The 19,282-nt window shown below is 43.1% G+C and overlaps 1 protein-coding gene across 2 annotated transcripts in view; it reads right to left on the bottom strand.

Annotated features, from left to right (window-relative positions):
- Nucleotides 1–19,282, bottom strand: part of NRAP (nebulin related anchoring protein) — a 360,104-nt gene that overhangs the window by 219,270 nt on the left and 121,552 nt on the right. For both annotated transcript variants that reach the window (XM_086922847.1, XM_086922846.1), the window contains 2 exons: nucleotides 13,158–13,262; nucleotides 1,158–1,274 (listed from right to left, as the gene is read on the bottom strand). In XM_086922847.1, the coding sequence (XP_086778973.1) occupies nucleotides 1,158–1,274; nucleotides 13,158–13,262 (222 nt within the window). The remainder of the gene's footprint in view (nucleotides 1–1,157; nucleotides 1,275–13,157; nucleotides 13,263–19,282) is intronic.

Here is a 19,282-nt window from a genome sequence, read left to right on the forward strand (position 1 = left end):
CTATTGCCAACATAAATTACAATAACTTTTATTTAAGTATTAATTATTAAAAATAAATTAAAAGCCATTGTTATTTGTAATATCAATGCATCTAAGTCACGTATATACAACACATATTGCATTACAAATGCTCACATTTGCGAAAGTTAAAATTATTGGCATTGTAAATGACAAAGCTATTAATTTCGCTATTGTCAAAACGAACACATAAATAAAAAAAGTGTCATTTACAATACCAATAGCTGAAACTTTCCTAATGCGAGATCTATTGCATTGCAAATGCTTGTTTTTGTTTGGCGGAAGAGGCAAGTGCTGTAGAGTACCACAACAGCCCACTACAGGACATTTAGGGCAAATGTTTGGAAACTTTTCCTGGTGGAAAGTGGGTTGCTTAAAACGTAGAGTGGTTTGCCGATCTTTGAATGTTTGGGAGGAGGTTAATGAGAGAAAGTACATGTTTATAACATCAGCTTCAAAGGGGACTACTATGTCTAATGTGATTGAATACCGCCAGTGGTGCTTGAATGGGCACGATCATTTGTTGGTATGATGTTGGTGATTGTGATGGACAGAGTTTTGAAGTGCAATGTTGAGAACATACAACCGAGTAGTCTGATTTTGGTAAGAAGCAGACACATTTCTTTATTTGGTAGGTGATGGTTCTGTAGACTACAGAAGTTGACATTGCCTTGGTAGAAGTATGCCAGTTGTTTACATTTTTGTAACATAATTTTAAACAATAATCTTAGATCTGACTCGTGGTTTGATTGAACAGTGCGTCTGGTTTGTTCATAATATCATATAAAATGATGCCCGTGATATGCACAGCAAGCCATGGTAAAAGACAGACAAAATTAATAAGGAAAGCTCTTGAAAATGGGCTGTAAGGTTATTTCCTGCACTGCATTATCTGCTTCACTCCACCTTCCAAATCAACAACTTTCTTGTAGTATGTTGAATACAACATCTTTTGCATCTCTTCGCTCTGCTGCATCCTTCTCAGTGTACAACTATCAACCGTTGTGCACATCAACCCACACTCTACTTAAGGCATTTCAACAGCAATCTGTTTCACCGGTTATTAGAGCACAAGATGCGAAGTGGTGAATGATTTCTAAAGGCGGAAAGGAAATGCTTAAGGACTTGTCGACTCTTACCTCACTGGCAAGCTTCTTCACATTCTGGGCTTGTTTTAGGACCAAATTGTCTTCTGTTCCCAAGTGATGATACTGAGCTGGTCCTTTCATCGACAGAAAGTCTTTTCTGTATTTTATCTGCAAGGCAGGAATATGACATGAACAATTAGAGATCCTGAGCCCGGTTCCAGTTTTCAGCTGAAAAGCCACTAAATCATAGACTTCAAATTCAGGAATAAAGGGTTCAATGTGAGAACAGAGAATATAGGATAACCGTGAATTTGTCATAGGTGAACCTTGTGAACCTTGTGATGTTGTATGACGTGTAGGGTTGATAAGTCATCATAAAATAAGAGTACACGTTACCTTAGCCACATCATGGCAGTACTCTGCACTCCACACACCAGCATTCTCATTGACTGCCCTGACTTCATTATCTTAACATCCATTTTCCTTGTCCCAGACATCACTAATGAGGAGAATCACACCTCGGGACCATTCCAGAAAGATGCTGGTAATGCAAGACCTGCTCATCCTGTGCTGGCATCAGCATCCCACTTTATTCCCCTGTAACGGAGATGAGAACCTTAGGAAGCAGAGTGATTGCTAACTCAAGTTATGTCCCTCAGTCCAGCTAGTGTATCTCTTGGTGTAGTACCTGGGAAAGGATGCACAGTGATTCATTATCAGCTAAAAATGAATTGGTAATCTACTTTTGATTTAATAGCCCTCAGATACTTTTGATGCTTCCTCTCCTTTTGCGTTGGTGCTGCCTGAGGATATCATGGGTCAAAAGCTTCTGCAGGAGCTGGTATGTCGAGGTGCAGGCGCGCAACGCCCGTTGGGCTCAAAGGGCTTCAGCCCCCCCCTCCCCTACCCCCGTCGTGTGTGTCAGCCCGACTGAGACATCGTCCCAGGCACAAAGACAGCCGCACCCGAGTAATGTACAGCTGTTTAAAAGACTATTTGCTTATTAATGAGGCTTTGTTGTTTTTTCACACCTTTTTAGGGCCCCTGCAGCTCCACTATGCCTATTGCTTGAAGAATTAGCTCCTCCGAAATGTTCTCTTAGCCCCCCGAAATGTGGGAATAAGGGGTTTCTTCATAATATTCCTGATACTCAACATTACAGGAGTTTTGGATAATAATTACTCTAAAGAGGGTCAATCTGTGAGTGTGGTCCATCCACTCTATGGCAACGTATGACTGCCTCAATGTGTACATCTACATCCCAATGGATGCTAGCATCATAAAGTGCACATCAGTTCAGGGATTCTTCCATTTGGCCTCCAGTCTACCCTCTGTCCCGTCTCTATGATGAAGCTTCTCCTTCACGTGACCCTGATGGGTTACCAGCTGACCAAGTGCATCTTTTGCTCAAGGTACATGGCTTCATGTGTGTTCACATTCCCTTGGGCTCCTTTACATCATCTGCCTCTCCTGTCCCATCTCCAAGATAACTGTGTATCTACAGCTCCAGTGGTGGTTGAATTCGTCCTCACTGTATAAATGACTCCTGCTTTATCCAGGGGTCAATGATTATGACCATGGATGTCACTGCCTTCAGTTTGAGGCAGCTCTGGGAAGGGTTGACGACTAAGCCCAGATGGGGTCTCAGAAGGAGGACTAAAGGTCTTTGAACTGGAGTGAACTGTTAGTAGGCCTGACGGCTCTGCTGCTTTTTCAATTACACCTGAAAAATAATGCTATGGTGGTGCAGCCGAGCAGTATGTTTTTGACCATTTCGATCAACAGACAGGGCGGGTTTGCTCCAGATCTTTTGTGTTGGTGGGTATTCAGCTGGACACATGGGCAGAAGGCCACCTCCTATTCACCTCTGCTCGCATCAGTGATTAGAGAAAAGTCTGTTCAGCATGGTCTTCCCAGGATTCGTCCCCAAGCCCCAGACATTTCTAGGAGGTCTTCAAGGGGTTTGCTGTTCCACACCTAGACCTGTTTACCGCTTCAAACAAAGCTCAGCTTTGTTGATTATGCTCTTGCATGTGGATGACAGTACTGGGCCCCTTTTAGTCACGTGTTCATGGTTTCGCTCGCCAAGACTCTCTTTGGGTATCTGAAGACTATCTCTGCTCCCTTCTCCTCTTTGCCCTGTGGCGTGCTCACTGTACCCCCATCCCTCCACTTTTAACCCTTACGTTAGGTATTGAGGTGTGCTTCAAAAGTGGAGTGCCAAATAACCCATATCTCCTGTAGGTTGTGCATTTCAGTCAGACTGTTTGTTCTGGGACACACTTGACCTGTATCTGTGTTTCTACTCTGAGCCATTCTGGGTTTTTGCAATCCCTGGGCCAGATTGGGATCTCGGGATGCTACTAAAGTTTTTTTTACTGACCCTTGGTTTCAGATGTGACTTTGCTAGCTCACTTCATTCGCTCGTCGAAAGTGCACTAGTTCTCTGGTCTCCTTAAGTGTATCCCTTTGAAGTCTTTGGCCTCTGTGAACCTAACACTTTTGTCACTGAACGTGGCCTTCTTGGTGGCAGTCCCCTGTGCTTGTAGAATGGAAAAGTTAGGGGCAAACACATCCTGGCGACTCATCAATACTGTTGCAGTTAGAAATCACTCTAGGACCCAGCCAACCCATCAAATGGCACTTAAATTCAAGCTCGCTTACTGAAACGGTATTTAGGCAGGAAATCAGAGAACACAATATAGAGTACTTCCACAAATAATGACGAAACAGTGTGGGACAAATGTACTGTGTCTGCAGCATTTAAAGTTGTTATTAGAGGGATTTGCATGCCTAAACAAAATGCATACTAAAGACACAAAGAGCCCATCTGTAATCACTCCAAAACGATCATTCTAACATGTCTGGAACAGCAGCAAATTACACATTTGAGGGAGGCCAGGTGGTCAGACATTAAACTCCATAGATATTGGTATACAATAAAATAGCGGAAAAGGAGATAAAACACCTCTGAAGAAAGGCTACTGTCCATGGATGCGGAGAGGGATAAAGGCAGTGCAAATCAATGGCAGACGTTCTGAGACACCCGTAGATGACAGGGGACATAACGGAAATAGAAGCTACAAATGGTAGCATCCACTGCGTAAAAGAAAACATATTCCATGTATTTCAGTCCTACTATGAAAACTTCTATGTCTCAAAGACCCAAATTAGGGAAACTCATCTCACTGAGGGGCATATTCACAAGAAGCTAACGCCGAATTAACAGCACTTTATCGCAGCCATAGTTGTGATAAATTTACCCCACCATTCGCAAACACCAGTTTTCCTGCGATAGCAGGCGCAAAAAACGTCGCCAAAGAGGACTCCCGGAACTATCGCTAATGAGATGCAGAGTAGGTGTTCCCGTGCAAAAAGCAGTGACAACACCACACCTCAACATTCACAATGACCAGACAGATCGACGACAAGAACACAAAACACGGATAAGGCTAGTTAGCAGCAGGAATTTTACACCTGCTCTGACCTGGTGCAAAGTTGGACGGCAGCCTGCACCACTAAAGGGAGCCCAGCCCAGGGTGTCATCGGAAGAGGCAAGAGATGCCATGGAGCCACTCATCATGCAGCCCTGACACCCAAGAGGGCCACAACACCCACCCGGCCTCCCCCCCGGACCACCACAGAGGCAGCGCAGACAAAGACAGCGGCCCCCAGGAAACGCACCTTCCTTATAGGCCCAACATCTGACAATGTCACTATCCACTACCGGTTGAAAGGAACAACCATCGTACGCATCCTGGCCGTCATCGCCCAACAGGCCAACTGCACCAACACAGCGGGCAACCAACATCACACCCCACACCAAGCTGCTGGCTGTGCACTACCTGTTGGCCCCTGGCACACCTCAAACAACAACCGCCAGAGTCAGTGGAGTCCCACAGCCAGCCTAATCCAAGACCCCCACACCTGTCCTGGACATCACCATCATCCTGGCACGACAGTCACTGAACGGCCAACACAATGCGCAGGAACCGCTGATGAACAAGCAAAGACCATATGCCATAGCCCGATGCACGTACATGTAGTAGGCAATCCACTGCACACATGTCCCACCTGTGCCCCCTGGTGACACAGAACACAATCAGAGCAACAGGAAGCACACGTCACACATGAATATGCAGGCAACATCCGAACACCGTGGGACCTCCACCAATGTCGCCTCCAAATACACAGCCAGTGTGCATGATCCCTTCACCCTCCGACATCCAACAGCAACCAGCCGTCCCAGGATGACACCAAGGGAAATTCACAGCCTCTTGGCAACTTCCCAATTAACACCCCACTCACCTCAACTCCACAACCATGCAATCCACAACTCTGGCAATGCATATGTCACAAGTCTACAAACAACGTGCCCACCCACCAGACACAATAGAACAACTCGCAATGGTAACCTGGGCAAGCCGTGAACATGACCAATCTATGGCATGGCACCTCAGCCACATGAATGTTGGGAGAGGAAGCATATGTGAAGGATACAGTAGAACCATGATTGGGAAAGTACAAAATGCCAAGAGCGGCGGTGAAGTGCTGAACAAACCGCAGTATTTTATCGAACATTGGACCTCAGTGATTTTTTTTTTTTAAAAAGACAAATGAGGTATAGATTGTAATGGGTACTATATATATTCTCAATGTCCAGCCGGACTGAGAATTTTTAATATGCAGTGTATTAGGAATAATAAGTGATACTAGAAAAACAATACAGCGGGACACAATTGTGCACCCGATACATAAGACAGGGAGCAAACAAACAATAGACAAAACAATTTACAGGCAAAAATGGAGCTTTGGTAGCTTGAACTGGTCAAAGAATAAATCAAGCTAACCACAATAGTAACCACTTAATTTATGCACAATGGATACTAGTGGCACTATTTTTAGTTTGTCAACGACGTTTCGATCCCAAGCTCATTAAATAAAGGGATCATCATCAGGACTACATAAATGAAATTGCCTGGTATAGACCAAAGTGCCTGTTGGGTTAAAAACAAGGAAACAAACAAAAGGAGGCCTGTCAGAAAAACAGTTAAGTAACAAGTTTTTAAGAATGTCAATGAATGCTTGCATTCTTAACAAAATGATTTTAAAGTCCAATTATCGGCGAGTGAGAAGAAAAGGAAGGTGATAACTATCCACTGCTGAGAACGGCGCACATTTAGTATTGTCAAACCCATTTTCACAGTGTACTAACCAGGAAAATTCATGCCAACAGTGACTTGTAACAGAGTAATTCAATTCAATATTTGCGTTTTATAGTTTGCGGAGATGTTCCTGACGTAGAAATTTGCATGCAGTGATAGCGTTTCTTAATAAATTCATGAAAGTTCGGACGCGTTTAAATTGGTGTCTGGCTTGCGGTGAAAAGATGCCGATGTGAGGAGCCTGGGCTCATGCTAATCAGCTTGAATCAGACCGAATTAAGCACCATGAGGTGATGTTAAGATAACCTAATGATATTTAGGTCGTGCATAGTAAATAATTGGCTTACCGTGAAGTTTAGCATCGCGTTTTAGGGGATAATAAAGCTAGCAGACTCCCAGCTTGCTTTCTTGCCATGCCCTCACAGCGCCGGGACGCCTCCTAGTTGAGGCAGCTGTTCGTGCTTTATAAATTCCAGTATTATTATTATTATTATAATAGCTGCCCGGCTCCTTGGCGTGGGTACAATCATATGTAATGGCGATATCTAAGTACTGAAATCGAAAAGGAGTTGTATGCGCTATATTAAGGGTGAGGTTTAAGAGGGGAACAATAGGTGAGGTGAATTAAATAGTAGAAGGGACCATGAGAGGCGGTACCTTTGGGTTGTTATCCAGGTGGGGAGTAATAGCTGTGAAAGCCCGCCTTGCATTTGAGGCAGAAAAAGTTTGACCACTTCCTTCGGGATCTTGAAGGTTCGTCAGCGTTGTTTTTAGGGCTTTGTCGATGCTGTTGAGAAAAGGGGGAAAGGGATTGACGGGGTTAGGGACCATGAGTAAGCTATTCATTTACGGAAGGGAGTTTGTGGCGAAGGGGTATCGGATGTGCCAAGGTGGGAGGCGTCTCTTACCTTCAATGAAATCAGGCAGCGGTGGGCCTGCGGTTCCAATGCACAATGGCAGGAACTGGAAGGCTAGCATGTGACTGCAGTTTAAAAGGCTGCGAGTGGCCGCCATGTTGGGTGAGTGTATTCATGGCAACTGAAGACAGACTAGTGATAATAACGCGACCAAAGGACAACCACCTATTCTATACAGTGAGTGTATTCATTGAGAAGGAAGACAGACTGATGAAATAAATAGTGCGGTCGAAGGAAAACCACATATTCTGTACAATTAGTGCATTGGATCAGTGAGAGAAAGGAGTTTTAGAATTGATAGAGTGATTGTGACGAAACGTGCCTAATTGTGAATTTAAAAATTGAATACTGTGACAAGGAAGATGGAAAAGGTCTTCCCGGGTAGGACAATGGGCATTTTTACATAGGCCTTTCCAAGTAATTACAGCATATGTTATACATTATCAGAGAATTCATGACCATATTTTCAAGGAAAAACTTGAGAGTAACCCATTGACACCTTTGACCATTGTACAGTTGGTCACTGCAGTTATCATAGGTTCATAGCAAGGTTGTCCAGTCTTCATTTCTATTTAGCCCGTTCCTGATGGTGTCAAAGAGAATTATCGATTTGAGTTCCTCTCTGTTGAGTAGTTGGACCATGTTGCCACCTCTTAGCGGGAGTTTCAGTACTTTGTAGAATTGTCCATAGGATGTCATCCTCATCATGGTTAGCCTGTGTAAAATGTTCAACCAATGGTGCATTAGGTGTTTTGCACCAGATCCTGCTGCGGTGTTGACCAATCCTTGTTTTTATTTTCTACGTTGTCTGGCCAATGTACAATTTCTGACACGGACATTGAATCAAATAAATTACATTGCAGGTATTGCAATTTGAGAAGGCACGACAATTTACAGTGATGTTAATGAAAGTATAGGGGCCGTGTGCATGTGCCCGTAGCCAGTTCAACATGATCTCTGCGTGTGTCCCTGTGGTCTTGTAGTATGCATGTGGGCCCTGGGCCCTACGACTTTACATTGTGCGTTGTACATCGGATGCAGACATGTCAACGGAGGCAGCGGGTTGGGGCTTGGACATGTAGCTTTGTCATCGCCCACTCCATTTGGGAGGGGAGTGGCAAGGGTCGTCGTACGCACAGCCAACATGGGTGTGTGACTGCTAATTTGTGCCCTTGGACGTGGTTCTGTGCTGTGCATGTGCATCTGCATGTGTCTCTATGGCAGCATGGGTCTCCTTAGTGGGCTGTGGGTGGGCCCTGTAGGGTGATAGACTCCTACCTATGTGTCCTGGTTCGCATTCCATGGCTTTGGCACCCACCCACACCTGTTGGGCCACCTCCTTTTGGCGTGCTGACACATGCCATTGGGGTGCCATGTGTGGGTGGGTGAAGTGTCATGAGTCAGTGACCCGGCGGTTGCTTCCTGCTGTGTTGTTTGTTGCTTGGTGTTCTCCTCTAAGTAGCTTGGCTGTCCAGGTCCTGGTGGGGGGTTGCGTTAGAAACCCACGGGCTGTTGTAGGGCGTCGGTGTCGACGGTGTGGTGGTCCTCTCCGGACTCACAGATGCGTTGTATTATGTGCTCTGCTGCAGGTGTTGTGTGCCCCTCTGCGATATGAAGGGGAGGCGTGTGGTGCCTTTGTGTTGGCATAAATGTTTTTGCGCATTGTGCTAGTTTGCATGCAGACTGTATGGCAGTGTACATCGTGACTGTTTGGGGGTTGCTGGATTCGTCTGCGGGTATGTGTACATTTGGACTACATGACGAATGTGAGGTTGTACGGGTACATTACCATTTCACTGTTACCGTCTCTTTCAGCTGTAGAGGTCTCCTATTATTAGAGAATATATATGCATTGGACTTTCCTCTGGGTTACAAAAAAATTGGCAAACATCAGTAACCCCTCTTGTGACAAATACAACGGGATGCTGTAATGGAGCATACCCATTGGAGCGGGCCACAGATGATATCTAGGAGCTTGAGCTACTAGAGATGGTGAAGCTATTATCAGGGAAAACCTGTGGAAAGCATTGACTAAATTAGAATCTCAATTTCTATACCGCTATTGCTGGCTGCCAGAATATGTAATAATGAAGATGGTAGTGCTGCCAAGGTTCCTTTACATATTTAACAATATCCTGCTGATATTAAATCAACAATTTCTTTAACTCCTTTGATCACTGCTTATTAAATTGGCATGGGCGGGCAAGCAGCCAGGGTTGAAGTGAGAGATGTTCACCTCGCCATACGATCAAGGCTGCTTTCCAGCACCAGATATGGAGCTGTATAATTTATGTGCACAATAAGAGCACCGTTGGCACTACCCCACAACTGTCACACCTGGCGATCGAAGGGGAGCTAGCATTGCAGGTCCCACTAATAGCCATGCTACCTCAGCAATTGCCATGTAGAGAGTGGGTGATCGATACAGTAAAATATACAGTACATGAATGGCATAAAATTAAAGACAGGGCTCACTTAAGTGTCCTTTATGTGCTAGATCTCTTACTGGTGCATCACCCTAAATTTACCACCATGGGGAGGACAAACCATGTCAGTTACTCATGGAGCTGAAGTTACACACACTGGGATCCTAACTCTCTGAAGTGGTTTTCACCAAGGAACACAATGCAGGCAGTGTATCAGCCAGCAGTCCGATGGTGAAGTTCCTATGTTACAGGCTGTGTGCAGTATGTTAAGTCTTATTCTATATGTACCATGCTGAGCCTAAAGCATCACAGTCCAGATAGAGGCCCCGGTTCTGCTATCTGCTTCTAAATTACAATTAGAATTTAGAATTGGACACTCCAATTTCAGAGGAAATGTGGAAATATTGCTGTGCACAGACTGGGGAAGCATGCCCTAGCATTCGCTTACATGTTATAAATTTCTAATTTTACACAGGATATATCATGCAGCAAACCTGATGAAAATGGGGATGAGAGCTAAAAATCGATGTACGTGGTGTAGAGGGAAGGGAGCTGGCTTTTTACATTTGGCATGGGGCTGCGCTGAAATATAGCAATATTGGCAGAAAATTATTAAGGTAGGTGAAAAGACAAATTGCAGTATTACATTAGATCCTATTAAATGTTTACTAAGCTATAATGTGTGCAAGGGCTCATCGGGATTCATTTCCGAGGCGCAAGGCAGACTCCACTATAGGATCGACTACGGGACCGTTAATACAGATAACGATAATACGGATTCCGGACCCCATACGGGCTGCAATCCTGGGACATTACATTTGGAACCCCGCATAGAATTATCAATAAAGACCGCCTCTCAGATTCAAACAACCATAGAAGTTTCTCCACTTCCTACTCTGATAGCCTGTTCACACAGCTTTACCATCTCATCAGACTCCATCATTGGATTATGCGACACATTCAGTGCGCAGTACGAGCCAAAATTTCACCTATATGAATGGTCTAGGAGGTCCCTAATGTCCTCATATAAGACTTTATTGCTTCCAACCTGTATACCACCATAATTATCATAAGGATATTGCACAACATACATAAGAGATTGGGAAAAGATAAAAGTGACAAAGATGCATTTTTACTTTGAGGCCTACCCAGCAACAATTCACACTTCAATCATACTTTCATTCTCTCAGATTCTCAACAAATAATCCTACCTAAAGTTCTATCATTCCACTTACATTCTTCCATACATTCCCATCGTTCTGGTGTATGCCACACATGGATGGTAAATATGTGGCATAGAACAGAATATTATTACAGACAAATAATCTTAGTACGGCCCCTAATTAATATAACACAGTATGCCGTATTTCTGGAGACACGAGCCGACGCGCGTTTCGGTGACAAGCCCGGAGGGCCACACCTTCGTCAGGGCTGGGAGTTGTTGACTGGGAGGGGAGAGGATAATGATCTATTGTAAATTTCTAGTTGGAAATATTCTGGGGGCTCAAACCCGGGGGTCTTGCATCTATGGAAAGATTTTTTTCTTTATTTTCTTTCAAGACTGATGCTACAGCACTGGACCTGAAGTGGTATTCACAAGGTTCTCCAACGCAAAGACGCATTAATTGTATTTTCAGGGAACCAAGGATCTGAATCTTTAGATTTGTATACCAAAAGGTAGGCTCCACTACGCAGGGGTTGACAGCGAGAAGGTGAATGAAGGACCGCTATATTTTCGAGGTTTTGGTAGTATCAAGCAGACATCCCGTAAATGATAGGGGACTTAAAAACGGTGAGTCTGGAAAGTATAGGTCCACCAAGGCTACTGGCATATGTAGAACAGCGGATATCACGAGGAGGTACCGTTAGATGTAGATATAGATGGCCGCTACATTTCTCCGGTTTGGGGACGGCGCGTTGCTGCCGAGGGTGCCGCCTGACGTAGTGGACGCGCAGTCCATAGATGGGGTTCCGTCGATCAGCCAAATCGACCGTTCCTCAGGGGCGACAGGACTCACCCCTGACCCCTTCCGAGCAGGAATGGCTGAAAGATCTCATGTATAGTAATGAACAACTCGAGACATGCTCAGAATTAGAACCGAGGACAACAAGGCTCAAGGATATTTGGCAACAGCTACAACAATATCTTCGTAATCAGGAAGAAGCAGTTTAATTGTTCAGACGTGCAAAGTGTCAAGTAACAACATATGATACAGACTTAAATAAGATACGACAGCACATTGGCTATTGTAGAGGGGGATGGATAAGAGTGCTATTGATTGTAATGAGTTTTTTTGTTGGTATTGATTGTATTTTCTTTTACCAATTAAACGTATGACAAATAAAAAGTTAGGGCCTGCAATGTTGTGGTATTCCATGACTTGATGTCATCTGGAATCTTTCTATGTCATTTGGAATTGTTTGAGTAACTTAGAATGTTTTCTCTTGATTTATGACTGTTACTGTATGGCTGATGGTGTGAAGACTTCTCCTGCTACCTGTGGTTGTTAAGCTGTACTTCATATGAATAAATCTACTTGGACCTACTTCCAGTGTAGTTTGATTTACTACATATGTGTTGGTCCCTTTTAATGATTTTTAAATGACAAGGTATTTTAGGCAGAATATGGGTTATTTGCAAAACGAGGCATCAATGCTTCATTGAGAAAGAACATTTCCCTTGCCTATGCTTTCCATTCCCTTCTTCTACCAGGAAGAAATATCTGCATTCTCTATCTATGCATGGCTCTTCTCTATTTGGAGGGGCCTGTACTTCTAAGAGGTGTGATCATTTTAGCCTTGGAGGAACCGGGCAATAAAGCATCCTCAATGCATTAGTAGTTGAATTGGTTCTACCATTGCAGAAGCTCACTCCCTAGCCGATGTTCCACATCCCCTTGGGACAGTGAGTTGCTCTGCCCAGAAAATGGTGGATTCTAGTGCTGAGATTCAGGGAATTCCTCTTTTTGAGATCTTTAGAATAACCGGTGATTCTCTTGCTTACTAAATATAATATGGTATAACACCTTAGGTGCTGCGCACGTTCGGCGGCCGACGGCACCACTACCTCAGGAGTGCTGCCGTCGGCCATTGAACGTTTGAATTGCACCTGCGCAATGGAACGTCCAGCACTGGAGCTGAAGGTTCCATAGCTGCTAAGGTGTTAAATTTCAAAGGTACACATTCCCACTGGTACATCAGGCAAAAGTCCACAGAAAAAAAGGTTAACAGTATTGTTGTGCTGAGCTATGTTTCATCTCACATCCCTAACAGTCTAGTTATGGCTGCCAGTCATACTGTAGTGGTTAGGATGGATGGGGAAGATGTCATTTTTGGTGGAGCAATACCACCTATGTTTGCGACCCCAACAACCAACTGTTCTTGTTCTGATTTAGAAGCAGAAATTGTTGTTTTCCCTACACAAATACATATTATGTCCATATTGGCCATTCTTTCGGACCCTCTAACACTGAAAATGTGGCACTGTAAAACTATATTAAATTGATGATAAAAAAGTAGAATAAATATATTTTTGATACTCACATCACTGGCCAAGTCATAGGCTTTCTTGGCATGTTGATAAGCAGGAGTGATCATAGCCGGGAAGCTGCCTTTTCCTCTCTTTTCTTCATAGTCGTCTATGTAGTCCTATCGAAGGTACAATGAGAAGTGGGGAAATGTTGTGAAACAGCCCAAATGACTGAGTAGATGCCATTTATGTATGTCAACTGCATGGTTCCTCACCCAAGGCCCTAAGTGAGCAGGTTGGCTTAAGCAATTTCATGAAGCAGAAGTAAAATAAAATTTAGCAAATTACATAAACACAAAACCATGACTACCAATGACTAACAGAGATCATCAAGAAGCCCGCCCGACCGTCGGTCAGAATGTAATTCCCTACAATGAGAGCGGTGCCTGCTTAGGCACCATCGTAGGGATTACTATATACCTTTCAGACAGCCTTTCAATGGCAGTCCAACCGCTGTTGCAAGGCAGTCGGAAACTAACTTTGAGGGACCCTAGCAGGTCCCCTGTCACTCCGCGGCCTTCGCTGTGAGGCACTGGTGCCCCATCCCCAAACATCCATGCACCGTAGGCAGGAAGAGCATGGTGCTTGCCACATGGTGCATGGATGTTTGTAAACATACCCTTTGACATTGTGCTGAAGCCCTTTTCCAACGGTCAGCACATGTCGTAATAATATATGTATGTTCATTGTACATTCGTGGATGTGAAATGAGCAATGAGATCAAAAAAATTGTATGATTTATTAGGATGTGAGATTTTATCATCCCTACCCATTGTCTTACCTGTATTTATACAGAGATGAATATCAGAGTTTTAAAATGTTTAAATACGTATTTATATATTTTATTTTTTGGTCGTATGTGCATCCAACATTGTATTGCGAAAATGCATTCTGATGTAAACACATGTGAATGAAGTATTTTTTCCATGTTGTTGTTACCCATTTTGAAAATTGCGCGGGCATTTGCACTTTAAATATCGGCATTGGCTCTCAGCAACTCGCCATGTGATCAAGCTTTGTAATAGGCGAAACGCGTAATGGCGGCGGCAGGCTTGCTGGAAAAAATAAATCACCTCGATTAAGCACTCATCATTGGGTCTGTTCTTTCGTCATTTTTGATTCCAGGGCTGAGGCGGCTGCTTCAGTTCATGTGGCGAATTTGCGAGTATGTATATATATATATATATATATATATATATATATATATATATATATATATATAATCTTTATTGCTTGATTACTTAAAATCATTGCAATCACAGCATCATAATTCACCAAGAAAAACACAATTACATTTTAAAACAAGAGATCTTCTCTTCACATGACACAAAAAATACCATATATACAGTTTAAAACCTTGTTAATAAGCCCAAATCTAGCCACCTTACATCTTGACTTACATAATACAGATTAAAGTGACAGTGTGCTTTACATACTTTTCCATAGATATCACAAGGAAATATTATCGACCAATAAACATTCATTTCCCATCCTTTCGAATGATTTCATGTGCAAAAAGTGCATCAGTTTGCTGTGATGGTAACCCTGCTGATATTACATTTCAAATTAATACCATCGTAACAAAAAATATTAATTTAATCAAGATTGTAAATCATTAAAATCAATAGCACCAAAGTCATAAAATTAGAGGGTATCTACCCTATATTAAACATTTATCTACTGCCATTAAAAATGTTACCAATTGACATAGTAGTGGAACTGATTCACCAGACAATGACATGATTAATGCCTGTTGAGCAGATCTCACACCACTCAAGTTCAAGTTCAATAAACTTTATTCGGTTAAAAAGCAAGTAACCATAAAAGTAACAAACATATAAAAAATACAATGATTACAGCAGTTACAATAATAACTTCTCATAATTAGTAGTACAGTGAGGTAGGTCGATAGGGAGTCTAGGATGTTTCAGTTTGAATTTGTTTCCTAAGTTTAAAAACAGTTTTTAAATAATTTAAAATCACAGTAACAGTTAAAATCGTGTCCATTTTCTGTACTTCTAAAAAAGCTGGGCGGCATCTGGTTAAATTCATATTTTTTTAAAAAGGGACTATGGCTTTCCTACGTATAGCAGAATAAAATTTGCAGAAAAAAAGGATATGTATATCAGATTGTTGTGACGTGCCGTCACACAAACAAGCAGGCAAAATGTGGTTCCATGAGTTCATGGATGGAAAAGACACTAATCTAAAATATATACAAAATCTAAAACGGGTTAAAAGAAAACGATCATAATTAGTCATGGACAGGGATAAATATGGCTGTACAGTATTAGTCTCACAGAGGGTAGGAAGGTGAGAGTGTACTGTAGATTTCAAGATTTCGACTCTCTTCCTCTTATCCAACAGGTGGTTCAGGCAGATGGTTTTTAGTGTCTTCCTGGGAATAGTGTCCATTGTGGATGGGTCCGAGAAATATGAATGTAGACCAATCTCGGTCAAAAAGTGCTTAACATATCCCAGCCATTCCATTCTGTCCGCATGGTCCAAACTGAGGGTGTCACGTAGCAGGGCCCGATTCATAACGCATTCGTTAGTAGTCCATACCCTGTGCCACAATAGGATAGGTTGAATTCTGATAATATCCGTTATGTAGGGTTGGCCAAGTTCTGCGTGACAATTAAATGTGGCAGCACACTGTGGAACTGCTAGATCTCCCCTCAGAAATTTGTTCTCTACCAGCTGGATTTGGTCAACATTTGCGTGTCCCCACAGACCTGAGCCATACATAGCCACAGACAAGCATGTAGCTTTATAGATGGTTAACATTTCTTTTATCGGTTTCCTGCCCAATTTTCTAACAAAATTCTGTAGAGCCATGATCGTTTTCATAAATAAAAGGGTTCTAGCCTTAATAGCGCTTGTCCAAGAACCTGACTCATGGAATAAAATGCCCAAATAAGAAAAGGTTGGGGTGTTATCCAGCGGCACATTGTTTAAGAAAATACGCTTCATTAGTTTACCTGGTTTTAGGCCACAATTCATTGTGAAGGTCTTGCTACAGTTTACTAGTAGGTCCAGGTTCAACATAAATTTCTCAAAACTAACTACTAGTTTCTGCAGGGCACGTGGAGTGCGTGCCATGAGTACTGCGTCATCCGCATACATGAGCGCAGGGATTTCCCTCCTCCCCACCCTGGGCATATCCCTACACTCCTGCAGCAGATGACGCTCGAGCCCATTAATATATAAGAGGAACAGAAAAGGTGCCAATACGCAACCTTGCCGCACTCCACGGCCTACACTAAATTGTCTGGAGCATTCTCCTCCCCTGCCATAGCGAACAGAGGCTGTGGCTCCACTGTAGAGTTCCCTCAAAAAACAGATGATGTTATTGTCCACTCCCAAACCTTTCATTATATCCCACAATTTAGAGTGTGATACACAGTCGAACGCTGAAGAAAGGTCGACAAAAGTAAAATACAAGCGTTCAGATTTAATCCTTATATATTTATGCTGCAAAAGCATTAGGTTTAACCCTTGCTCAATCGTTCCAATCCCTTTTTGAAAACCAAATTGCAAATTACTAATAATATCATTTTCCTCTGCCCAGCTTTGGAGTCTTGCCAGCACAACACGTCCTAAGATTTTTACTGAGGAATCAAGAAGGGAGATTGGTCTGTAACAGGCACAGCTATTCCTATCCCCCTTCTTGTAGATGGGAACAATGACTGAGGTGAACCATGATTCTTTCAGTCCCAGTGAAAGAGCTGCATTAAAAAGTTGTACTAACATTGGCCCCCAGATTTCAGTATTAGCTTTAAATAGGTCTGCCGGAATCCCATCGGGTCCGGCAGCCTTACCGCATTTAGTAGATCCCAAGGCTAAAAGCACTTCATCAATTGTTATAACCAGGTTGTAACTCTGTTGTGCATCCAGGCTAGAGTTAAGACCCCCACCATGGATGTCTTCCTGTGCCTTGTAAAGGTTTGAAAAATGGTCTACCCATTTGTCCTCGTCTATTGCAATCTCGATTCGCGCCGTGTGAGTTTCATAAGGGAAAGGGGTGTTTATTGCTTTCCAAAATGCAGCGGAATCTTTAGATTGCGAGGCCTCACAAAGGGAATCTAATGCCTCCTTATTCAACGCGGTTTTCCTTACTCTCAGGGCCTGAGTATATGTGTTCCTACACTCTCTTATTTCATTTTTATCCCTAGGGGATCTGTGTACTGCCTGTTTTAGATTTTTCAATGCCCTGGTACATGCAGTATTAAACCAGCTCTTGGGCCCCTTGGCTCTGCGTTTTGCCTCCACCCTTAGGCTACTTTTTATGTTTGCAGCTATTGTTCCAAAGTGCTCAATAATTTGATCGTTAGTGGAGCTGTCACTTAGGCAAATCCTAAAATTATTTGAGCACGCCTCCCAGAGTTTCTCAAAAAAGGTTGTGGGGATTACTTTACTCCATTTTAGTGTGTACCCATTTTGTCTCCCAAGGACAACATCAACCGCTGTCTCTACTAGAGACGCGGCCGTCGATGGGTCTGGGAACAAATATGCTACCTTAAGAGATTGTGGAAGGTGGTCACTTATGGGTAATTGGATATTCGTAACCCCCAGAAGTCTATGATTGAGGTTACTGGAGGTAATAATAAAATCAATAGTTGTCAATAAGCCTCTCCCAACAAAAGTCGGAGCAAACGGTGTGGGTTCTGGGACAGATTCATTGGCGAACCCCAAATCAAACATGAATAATAATTCATTAAGTAAATCCCCCATCAGGGTATGTTCAAAGTGTGTTAAGTGCATGTCTCTTTCTGTCACTAGGCCACATAGGCCCTGATTCCTTTTAGTACATAATGAACAATTAAAATCCCCCCCCCCCATATAATTATCAGCTCCCTTTCATTTCTATCTACCTCTAACTGAATTTCATCTTTAAGCTGCTTCATTACGACCAGAATATCATCTCTCGGGACATTATTATAAAAATTAATAATTAATACCACAGCTCCTTTATAATTCCGTAAAGTTATAATTTGGAAGTAACAGGAATTTAAATGACAGTGAGCTTGTTTAATTTTAAGTTGATTTGAAACAAGCGTTGTCAACCCACCCTTAGCTCTTCCAAAATGACCTCCAACAGCTGGTGTAAAAAAGGTTCTATAGCCACTTACATGGATTGATTCCTGTATCCAAGTTTCTTGCAAGGCCACTATATCCTGACCGTCTATTACTGACTCCCATGCTGGATTTGTGATTTTTTGCATAAACCCTCACAGAAAGCACTTACTCATTTTGGTATTCACAGAATGCACTTACTCATTTTGGTATTCAGAGAAGGCACTTACTCATCAATGAGTAAGTGCCTTCTGTGAATACCAAAATGAGTAAGTGCATTCTGTGAATACCAAAATGGTAGTAAGTTTATGATTTTGTAGTAAGTTAGTTCTGTGAATCAGGCCTATAGTTCGTGTCACAGTGATACCTATACCTGCTCTTATCTGCTGCTTTAATATAATTCATGGCTTCAGTTTGTTTCCCACCGTGACTGCTGCGCCGACCTGTCTAGATTTTTGTCGATGATATATTTAAACCTCGGCCTTCCTGTGTGTGAGTCCCTTCCTCAGAATTCATCTGTTCTCTCGGTTTCATCCCTTGCAAGAAGGGCTCGGGCTGGGGGCCTTCAATGCTGCTAAAAGCAGATGTATTTCCGCTTGAACCCTTTATTTGAACCAGGGCAGCCGGTGCCACCGAAGCCCTTCCTGCTGTGTGTGGTGCCCAGTGCCCAGTGACCCATGCACCCCCACGGATAGTGCTGCGCACATAACAAGTCGAAATGTAGGTGCAAAGCATTCGACGATGCCAGGGGGACTTCTCTTTGCTCAGCTTCTCTGGGTGTTTTGTCTTCAGACAGCCGTCACAGGAGGAATGGCGACTTTTATTTATACATGTTCCTCTCCTGCAGTGCCCCACATTTACATGTTTATCCCATGAAAGCATGGTTATCTCTGCCCGAGCAGCTGACAGTGGGTATGTGGTCACCGCACGCAACCTTTCCCAGAATCCTACTGACGTGCACAGGCTCATTAAAGTGTCCTTATGTCCAGGGCACAAGTCCTAAAAATAGAAGTGGGGGGGACGCTGTCACCGGAAGTGACGTCACGACAGGAAGTGACAACAC

Source organism: Lissotriton vulgaris, chromosome 5, assembly GCF_964263255.1.
Source record: "Lissotriton vulgaris chromosome 5, aLisVul1.2, whole genome shotgun sequence".
NCBI lineage: Eukaryota > Metazoa > Chordata > Amphibia > Caudata > Salamandridae > Lissotriton > Lissotriton vulgaris.